Genomic DNA, 10,270 nt, shown 5'->3' with positions numbered 1-10,270 from the left:
CTGCAGCGAAGTGCTCACATCCAAGCGGGCAGAGTCCCGCACCAACCACTTCCGCCAAAGACCAGTCTGGAGCAGAGACTTCCGGCCAGAGGGAAAGATGGTGGGCGTGGCATGTGGAAACCACGCCCCTTTCTTGGCTCGCACTTCGCGGCGCCAGGCACCACCTAGCGGATCCCAGTGCCCGTCCAGGCGGCCACGCCTACCAGGGCACGCCTCTTGGTGACGTCACTTCCGGGCGGGCGGGCGGGGCGGGCCCGGGCGGCCGTCGGGAGCGCTCTGGCTCCGGGTGGTTCTGCTCCACTGCCCGCCACGTCCGCACGCCGGACCGGGACCGCGGGCGCCGCGCGCCGTCCGAGGGCCGCCCGGCCGCCGCAGGCCCGCCGCGCCCGGGTAAGAGGCCTGCGCTGCCGTCGGGATGCTGTGGCCGCGGCCGCCGGGACGGGGGCTTGGGGCGGAGGGAGGGCGGTGAGGGGCTGGAGAATGAATGGGGCACGAGAGGCAGAGCAGGGCAGGAAGAGAAAACGTGAGTGGGGGCACCGGGTGCCAGGGGATGAGGATGGGAGGTGTCCACTAAGAAACGTCCAAACCTATAAGGGATTTTCTGAGTTTACACGAGCCAAACTGATGACAATTGCTGGGAAGCAAAATCCCCCGGAGTTGAGAACATGCTCTGGAGGAGGGCAGTTTGCAGCTGAAAGGAGGAGACTTGAGGAGGGTCACATGGAATTCATCGGGGGCAGGTGAAGGGGGCAGGAGAAAGCAAAGCGGGGGAACGTCTGGGACCGGAGGAAAAGAACACGGGACAGACACAGACGTACTTGTACACCGGTGGGCGCAGGCTAGCCAGTTACCATTCACACAGACCGTGTTCGGGCAGCAAGATCACAAGGACGGTTCTGTGTTCTGGCGGGCGGGTGTGCCCAGAGCTGTCTGGGAAAGGAAATGGCACGGACACACTCTGTAGGTGTGTAGCTTGGATGTAAAAAGAGTAGACCGGCTCACTTAAAGCAACGGGTCAAGGAAACTACAGGCCTGGCACATGCCGCCGCCATAACCCACTTCTGGTTGGGGATTTTTATGTTCAGACCATCCTGTGTGGTTACTTTCAGTTTCTGAGTTTGTGGGGCCTGCAGGTGCTGGCCTCCCCTGAGCTTGTCAGTTTCAGTATGGGGGTCCCCTTTTCCGCCACACTGACAGGGAATGGGGGGAGAGGAAGGAACAGAAGGAATCGGTTGGGAGCTGAGACTCCAGAAGGAGCATGGATGGGGGCCCCGCAGAGAGGCGGGAGGCAGGGGATCCCAAACCAGAGAAGAGGCCCAGGCTGTTCAGTTGGGGAGCAGCAGACGGGAACGTTGGGACACTCCCGTGTAGGCGGGGCACGGAAAGGTCCTCCGAGGGCCAGGATGGGCCCGGGGAGTGTTCTACCTGGGAGGGGTTGTACTTTTCCATCTACTTACCTCCCTCCTCCGTGTGGGGCTGGTGGCTGCTTAAAGTGTGTGCATTTAACTGTTAGGCTGAAGTGAGGAGTCAGCATCCACCACGTCTGCCATCAAACATAGATGTGGCACTTACAGTTCTGCCTATAATGTACTGTTTTCTCCCCAAAGGAAACATCTCTAAAATTTCAATAAATCGGCAAGGAAAGTACTTAAAATACCGATTCTTCTGCTTATGTGCCAAACGTGCCACGCAGGCACCTTGGGAACAAAAACTAGGCTGCTGATCAGCATTTCATTGTGATATCAAAACTTCCAGAAACCCGGAAGCAATCGAGGTCATTAAGACAATATCCACTGCTCCGGCTCCCCGTGTGCCACGGGGACACAGCCTCTGGACCACAGGACAATGTCTACACACACACCACCACCCGCCTGTGTCCGTTGGGTTCTGTTATCAAAGTCCAGCCAGGTGGCGTGTCAAGATAGGGCTGCCCTGTGGCTCAGTGGATAGAGCGTCGGTCTGTGGACTGAAGGGTCCCGGGTTCGATTCCGGTTAAGGGCATGTGCCTTGGTGGTGGGCAAATCCCCAGTAGGGGGTGTGCGGGAGGCAGCTGATCGATGATTCTCTCCCATCGATGTTTCTAACTCTCTCTTCCTCTCTGTAAAAAATCAATATAAATAAATAAATAAATAAATAAATAAATATTAAAAAAAAAAAAAAAAAAAAGATAGGGCTGCTCTGTGTTTGCTCTCACAGCCCCTACTCCTTGGTCTGTGTAGTTTTCCCAGCTTGGAGTGGGGACTGGGGTCATGTCACTGCTGCTCGGTCAGTATTGCCAGAGCCATGGAATGTGAGGTAACAGGTGTAGACCCTTACCACGCCTGAGGATCGCTGTGTTGGGTCTTAGGAGCCTGTGTAAGCCAGAAGAAGGGATCGAGCGTGTTGCGGTCCGATTTCACATGACTTGCGCACAGCACCCTGCGTCTAACAAATAGGTTCGTGAAAGAGTTAAAACCAAGCCGAGGTTGGGAGCACAGGTCATCGGAGACAGGAGGTGTTGAGAGGTGTCACAAGGTCAAGGGCCAGAACAGGATCAGGAAATTGGCATCAAGAGCCATCTGGGGCCGAAGCCGGTTTGGCTCAGTGGTAGAGCGTCGGTCTGCTGACTGAAAGATCCCAGGTTCGATTCCGGTCAAGGGCATGTACATTGGTTGCGGGCACATCCCTGGTAGGGGGTGTGCAAGAGCCAGCTGGTCGATGTTTCTCTCTCATCAACGTTTCTAGCTCTCTATCCCTCGCTCCTCCTCTCTATAAAAAATCAATAAAATATATTTTTAAAAAAAGAGCCGTCTGGGGCTCTGTTTTTAAAAACAAAATAAAACTGTGTTTATTGGTTTTCAAGAGGAAGGGAGAAAGAGAAAAATCACTGATGGGCTGCCTCCTACATGCCCCCAACTAGGAATCAAGTCCGCAACTCAGGCATGTTCCCTGACTGGGAGTCTGACTGTGACCTCCTGGTTCCTAGGTCAGTGTTCAACCACTGAGCCAGGCCGGCCAGGCATGGGGCTGCCTTTTGGATGGAGTGACACCTGGCTCGTGGGGGTACTGCCCCTTCTCTGCGGAACTTGTGGGAGCTGACCCCTGAAAGGGGGGAACTCCCAGCTCCAGCCTCACCTGTCTTTCTGTCTGCCCTGGTCTCCCTCCCCCTCAATCCTAATGTCATTCCTTCTTGCTTATGTCCCTCTTGCCCAGGGGTCTCTTTACGGAGTCTGAGAGCTTGATCTGTAAGTGAGAATAACCGGCCTGACCCTCTTTTAAGGTTCACGGAAGCCTTTGCAGGGGAAACTGCTGTTTTCAATCTTATGAATGGCTTGTCTACTCTGAGTCAGATTAGCGCAGGACCCCACAAACTAATCCTGACACTGCGAGTAGGCTGCTGGAAAGCGGAGGCAGGACCATACCAGAGGGATGAAGTCACGGCACAACAAGGGCCTGTTCTGGACTCTGCGCCGCGGCCAGTTCCCGGTTCTGAGGGAGGGACCCGCAGTCCCACCGGCTGGGAGGGAGGGGCAGCGATGGTGCCCGGCAGAAGTTACGGAGAATCTTGTGGAATTGCCTGATAGAGCCTGACAGGCATGCTCCGTGTGTGCACTGGCCTTGTGTGTGTTAATTGTGTGAGTGATTGTACACATGCATGGGTATGACTGCATATGTATGCCTGTGGCAGTGTGCACGTTTGTGTAGCTGTGTGTGAATGGATATGCAAGCAGCTATGTGCACGCATGAGTGACTGCGTGCTCACATGTGTGTGCCTATGCATGTATGTGTGTGTGCACATAGGTGGGCATTTGTGTGAGGGAGTGGGCCCACGATGGTCCTCAGGCATCCCCACCTGCTAATGGCAGCCACGGTAGGAGGTGATGAGTTCATGTCCCGAGCTTGCGTGAACTACTCGGCGATGGGAGGGTCATTTGTGCTGATCAGTATCTTTGCATTGCTGTCGTATCCCTGGGTTCCTCTAACGTTTTGGTTGGCTCTTATAAAAAAATATTCATCTCCTGTCATGTAAATGATAAAGTTTCTCTAAATTATAAAATCCGAGGGACCCCAGTCCCTACTCTAAGCTGGAAAAACTATACGTACCAAGGAGTAGGGGCTGTGAGAGCAGACACAGGGCAGACCGAGGACACCTATCTTGACATGCCATCTGGCTGAACTTTGACAACAGAACCCAACGGACACAGGCGTGTGGTTTTGTGTAGATAGACATTGTCCTGTGGTCCAAGGCTGTGTCCCCGTGGAAACTATATCAGATGGGCCTGGAAGCTCAAAGTACTTGAAGGAAATCAGACATTATATATATAGCAATCTGTAGGCCGCATATATATATATATATATATATATACACACACATATACATATATATACACATATATACATATATATATATGTATATATATAATTGATCTTAGAGAGGAAGGGAGAGGGAGAGAGAAACATCAATGATAAAAGAATCATTGATTAACTGCCTCCTGCACGCCCCCAGGCCTGTACCCTTCAGTCCTCCGCAGGCGGACGCTCTGTCTATTGAGCCAAACCAGCTAGGGCCAGACATTGCTTTCTTTCACTGGAGCCTTTCAGAGTGTTTCCCAGAAGTGATACAAGCTTGTTAAAAAAATAAATAAATAAAATCTGAGTATAAAATGAAAATCACCTGTAAATCTGTTCCCTAGGGATAACCATTATGAACTTTCTGGTATAAATCTTCCCAGACCACTTGACTATTCCTGCTTAGACAAAAACAGGATCGTGGTGTGTGTTCTGTGTGTGACCTGCTTGTTTCACTTCACGTTCCATGCTGGGCACCTTCCCATGGCAATAAGTAGACATTTGTGTGTGTTTTAATGGCTGCCATAGCATTTTATATGTGGATGGGGCCGTGTTTTACGTAACCATTCTGATTTTTTACCATTATAAATAGCGCCGCGATGAACATCTTCACGATCTCCCCGTTGTACACCTGTCCAGTCGCTTCCTGAGAAGGAGTTCGGGCAGGAGACAGTGCTGCCCCCAAGCCGTGCCAGGGAAAGTTTTGATACACAGTCTCCTTTTCCCAGCTGACTTGCCGAATGCTGCCCATTGGGTGCCTCCCTCCTCACCGACTGTTCTCCTCCTGCATTTCCTAAGAAGTATTTTCTCTTCTCCAAACCCTAGATGCGACAGTTACCAGGCTGGAGCCTCGGCCCGTGTCCCGCCCGTTCCGCAAAGCATGCCGCGGCCCAGGAGCGCCCCCCGCAGCTGCGCTCGCCTGCAGATCCGGACCGCGCCTGGCCAGCACGCCGCGCCAGCCTGCAGCCCTCCGAGCGGGACGATGGCCCTGAGCGCCCGCCCCTGGTGAGTGTCCGAGGGCCGGGTTCCCTGCTGGGGACGCACAGGGAGCTCGGAGGGGACTGTGCAAGCTCAGGGAGCCTCCAGGGGAAGGAAAGACAGGCAGGCCCAGCGGCCCGAGCCTCCCAGGATCCAGGAGGGGCCCGGACTGTGGCTCTTCACGCCAGAGGTTCTGCCCTGTGAGGTTCTGCCTTCTGAGATCCTCCAGGAGGGTGGTCCAGAGGCGGGGACAGGTGGGCGCCGTGTGGTCGCCTGCGGCCTTCGTCTGTTTCTGGGACACGAACGCCAGTCTCCACAAAAGGTTCTGGGCTTGTGTCGCCGTGCCGTAACGGTGTGGGAGCTCCCGTGCACAGCGCCTGGCTGAGCCGCGGTGAGGGGGGGGGGGGGGGCCTCATGGCAGGAGCGGCTCTGGGAGGACACCATCCCAGGACAGGAGGGAGACGGTCCCCGCCTGGCCCAGGGCAAGGCGGGGAGGAGGAAATCCGTTCGGCACATCGACCAGCCTCTCCCTGCACCTAAGAACCCGACGTTCACTGCGCGATCGGGCTGCCTGCCACCTGGCTCTGCAAACAACGTTTTAGTGGGGCCCGGCCGCGCCCATCGGGCACAGATCCTCCGCGGCCCCGAGGCCCGCAGAGCCTCAAACATTTGCTGTCCAGCTCGTCACAGGAGCTGTTTGCCAGCTCTGCTCTAGAGGTTTGTAGCGAGGGCACATCGAGCCTGAGGCCTGGGGTGCATCCAGGAAGCCCTGGCACCTCATCCCACCCCAGGGCACCCAGCCCCGGGCTCAGGCGCAGGGCCACGCGTGCCCAGATGTGACTGGCCGGGGAGAGCCGTCTAAAGGCACTCATTTACCGAGAGCCCAGCTGCACGGCCTCGGCGGATGGGGGGTGGATGAGCGAGTTCTTCCTGCCCAGGACCTTCACTCCGATTCTTCCCTCTCATGGCAGCGTCTGTTTCTTCTCTCCTCTCCCCGCCCCCACTGTTCTGTCCAAACAAAGCATGCCCTTGCTCTCCAGAAGATAGTTGCGGACCTGCGGGTCGGAGGGCCGAGGAACCTTCCAACCTGTGAGCCAGGAGCCCTCGCAGACGATTCTGGAGGGCAAGTGCAGGATGAGTGAGAGGAAGTCAGCGAGTCGCGGGGAGGGGTCAGGAGCACTAGGGGATGTGCCGGTTTCCACGAGAGTTTGTGCTCAGATGGGGTTTGCGGTCCTGGGACCAGCCTACGACAGTCCCCACCGATCACAGCGGGCAGAAAGCCACCACGTGGCGGCCCCACAAACATCCCTCTGTGCTGCTCGGGCTGCCTGTGGGCTGCCGGCCGAGCCAGGCTCTGCACGGGGCACAGCAGGTAGTCCTGTGCCCGGGACGGTGGCGAGGGTAGCGGAGAGGCCAGTGGGGCCAGACTTTGGAGGCCGCCTGGGCCGTGTTAAGGAGCTTAGGTGTCGTCTGGGGAGGGAGGGATTTGAGCCATGGAGGCAGGGTCCACTTTGTGGGTTGCCAGGATCTTTGGGGCAGCTGTGGGCTGGGGGCGGGGAAGTGGACCAGGGCAGCGGGGATTCATTTGTGCCGATGGGGGGGACATCGCCTTGCTGTCACTGAGCGGCCTGGCTGCAGGGCCGTCGGGATGCTCATTCCGTGCCCTCGGCTCCCTCCTGGGACTCGGCTCCATGGAACTCAGGACCCGCACGGTGAGGGCCCCGTGGGGAGACCGAAGGCCTAGGGAACGGGGACAGGAAGTGCTTTAAGCCATCACACAGGGGCCCTGGTGAGATCACTAACCACCGTGGCGGAGACGCGGCGTGCTCTTCCTGGGTGCCAGCCTGGTCCAGGCACGTGGCTTGTTGGCACGCCAGACCGAGGCAGAGCCCTGCACACGGCGCAGCACTGTACCCAGGCCAGGCTGCGCGTTACTGACCGGACGCCTTTCTCTCGATCGCAGATCCCTCGGCCACGTCGCCGGCATCGCTAGCAGCCTGAGAGCAGGCTGGGAGCCTCCGGACGCCAGCCCTGCTCCCGGCTCGCCCACAAGATGTGGACAGCCCTGGTGCTCGCCTGCATTTCCTCCCTGTCCTTCTCCGAGAGCCGGGTGGCACCCCGGGGTCCAGGTGGGTGAGGACGCTGGGAGATTGCTGCCCAGGCCCAGCGCACCCTGAGCCCGAGGGGTGTCTGCGCGCCCCGGCGGAGAGCGGGGAGCCCCAGCTCCACGGGGCCAGGCTGGGCGAGACTGTTGGACGGAGCTTCTCCAGGCCCTGCGAGGGGAGGAGCCCCCGGGGGGCCGGGCCTCGGCGCCCTGAGCCGGTCTCTGGCTTGACCCTGCCAAACCTCCTTACTTCAAGCCTGGCTTTGCTGAGAGTTTGTCCACTCAGACCTCAGACACTTGGTTGCTGCCGCTCTGACAGCCCTCCCCCCGCCCCCCGGCATCCAGCTGCAGAGCCTTCAGGAAGCCAAGAGGTCCCTGGTGGGAATACCCGGGCGGCGGGTTATCTGCTCTGTAAGCCACGTTGTTTGAGAGTTCAATGAGGAGTCACACCAGTGCCGGGAGACGCTCCCTGTCTGCTGTTTTGGGGATTGGATCCAAGAGTGCAGCTCTTAAATCTTCCATGGGCTTGGGGTTCAGAGAGGGCAGAGCAGGTTTTTTTGTTGTTGTTGGGTTTTTAAAAATATTTTATTGATTTTTACAGAGAGGAAGGGAGAGGGATAGAGTTAGAAACATCGATGAGAGAGGAACATCAATCAGCTGTTTCCTGCACACCCCCTACCAGGGATGTGCCCGCAACCAAGGTACATGCGCTTGACCGGAATCGAACCTGGGACCTTTCAGTCCGCAGGCCGATGCTCTATCCACTGAGCCAAACCGGTTAGGACTGCAGAGCAGTTTTAAGACCAACGTGCCAGCTGCCCCTGGGGTGGGCCGCGGGCCAGGTGTGGCAGCGAGGTGCTGGGGGAGCTGTGCACACTCCTCCCCGGTCTCTCTGGGCCCAGGACACAGGCCAGCGAGGCCGCCAGCCGCCCCTGACCGTGCCTTTCTCTCTCCTTTCTGACCTGAAGTGCCCGTGGCCTTCAACCAGACGCAGGCTGACTTGGTCACAAAAAACACATCCAGGGAAACGACTGGCAGCATCTTGAACAAAACCTCCGAGGCCATGACGACGCCCTCTCCTGTCACGGCGGCCAGAGAGACTTCGGGAGCCAACCACAGCTCCCCTGCAGCCACAGCAGGGAGGACCCCCGGGACCAATGTGGGCACCTCAGCAGCTGCCGCGGGTCCCGCCAACCTCACGGACTCCAGGGTGCCCACGCCGACGTCCACACGGCCACCCCCGGCGTCCACGGCCGCTCCCAGCACGCCCCACACCCAGGCACCCAGCAACGGTACATTGCCAACCGCAGCGCCTCGGACCACGCTGGCCACCAGCACGCAGACTGCTGCCGCCTCCACAACAAGTGCAGGCGGCGCCCGGGGCTCACAGAGACCCACTGAGCACACCCCCCGCCACTCCGCAACCGGCCCCACCGCCGGCCCCACGCTCCCCACAGCCAGCTCCGTGCTCCCCACAGCCAGCTCCGTGCTCCCCACAGCCAGTCCCACGCTCCCCACCGCCGGCCCCACACTCCCCACAGCCAGCCCCGTGCTCCCCACAGCCAGCCCCACGCTCCCCACAGCCAGCCCAGAGCTCCGCACAGCCAGCCCCACCAGTCCCCACGCGCTCCCCACCAGTCCCCACTCACTTAACACATCCACACAAGGTCCCACCACCCAGCCGTCGACTGCCCGACCCGTGGCAGACACAGCAAGTAGCCCCACCCCGCCCCTGGAGAACACAACCCCAGAGCCCACCCCTTCCATGGCTTCCATGTCCACCACTGCGGTGACCACCGAGGGGCCAGCTGCCAGCACGGTGCCAGCTCCTGTGCCGCATGCCAGCCCCACACCTGGGGTGGAGGCCACGTCCCCCACAACACTGCCAAGCACTGTTTCATCCACATGGGGGCCCACGGGGGCCACCACGCCCTCCACACCGGAGCAGGTGCGGCCTGAGGCCACAGGGGGCACTGCTTCCACCGGGCCCACCCCCGGGAGCTCAGGGGACCCTAAGGTGCCAACCACGGACTCGTGCCAGCTCAGCACCCAGGGCCAGTACGTGGCGGTCACCACCAGGGTCCTGCCCCTGTCCCCGGTGAACAGAGGGGCGCTGCTGGCCATGCTCCTGCTGGGGGTGGCCCTGCTCTTTGCAGTCATGGTCCAGTTTGCGCTGCAGGCCTACGAGAACTACAAGAAGAAGGACTACACGCAGGTGGACTACCTGATCAACGGGATGTACGCGGACTCGGAAATGTGAGCGGCCGAGGCCGGCCTTCGGCTCCAGCTGGACCCTCGGGGGCTGGGCCCTCCCCTCCTTCCCTGTTCCCTCTGAGACCAAACCAAGTGCTTCCAAACCCTTTGGTGCAATTCAGGAGATCCGCCAGACGTTCAAACACATTCACTTACGGTCACGTCACTAAAAGGCTGCTGCTTTCTTTTCATATTTATTTTTGTAAATGATCGATCCTGTCGATGGAACAGGCAGTGATTGGGGTGGTGACATGAGGCGGGATGGGGCGGGAAGGGAGTGCTGGTAATCAGCTTCTCATTCAGATGGTGTCTCCCCATTGATGTGGCCCGCCCACTCGCCAAGGGGAGCTTCGCAGGTACAGGAGGCCCCGGACTCTGCTGTGCCCAGGCCGCTTCCTTGGGCTTCGCTCTTGTGCCCAGTCCCGCCCACACTCAGCGGAGGGGTCTCTGGTGCCATGTGGAGTCTGCCCTTTTAATCCCTCTCCCCCTGGACCATCAGGCGGTGAGCCGGGTGGAGTTTGATTTGGGCATGAAAGTGCACCACCGTGTGGCCCGCCCCTGAGCCACACGCTGTAGCCAGGTCAGCCGGGACTGCTGAGCCCCCAG

The 10,270-nt window shown here is 58.9% G+C and overlaps 1 protein-coding gene across 2 annotated transcripts; it reads left to right on the top strand.

Annotated features, from left to right (window-relative positions):
• Window positions 1-225: 225 nt before the first annotated feature.
• CUNH11orf24 (chromosome unknown C11orf24 homolog) lies at window positions 226-9,857 on the top strand. 2 transcript variants are annotated; one of them, XM_036426277.2, is made up of 5 exons: window positions 226-390; window positions 5,155-5,334; window positions 7,271-7,436; window positions 8,380-8,830; window positions 9,011-9,857. In XM_036426277.2, the coding sequence occupies exons 3-5, from the start codon at window positions 7,361-7,363 to the stop codon at window positions 9,669-9,671; spliced, it is 1,188 nt and encodes a 395-aa protein (XP_036282170.1). In that variant the 5' UTR covers window positions 226-390; window positions 5,155-5,334; window positions 7,271-7,360; the 3' UTR covers window positions 9,672-9,857. The 2 variants fall into 2 exon arrangements, with proteins under 2 accessions (XP_036282170.1, XP_036282171.1); XM_036426278.2 differs by having other exon boundaries at window positions 8,380-8,844; window positions 9,037-9,857.
• The last annotated feature ends 413 nt before the right edge of the window (window positions 9,858-10,270 follow it).

Source organism: Pipistrellus kuhlii, unplaced genomic scaffold (genome assembly GCF_014108245.1).
Source record: "Pipistrellus kuhlii isolate mPipKuh1 unplaced genomic scaffold, mPipKuh1.p scaffold_m20_p_9, whole genome shotgun sequence".
In the NCBI taxonomy this organism is placed as follows: Eukaryota; Metazoa; Chordata; class Mammalia; order Chiroptera; family Vespertilionidae; genus Pipistrellus; species Pipistrellus kuhlii.
The sequence above is the reverse complement of the archived record's forward strand: the minus strand, read 5'-3'. Positions and strand labels throughout refer to the sequence as shown.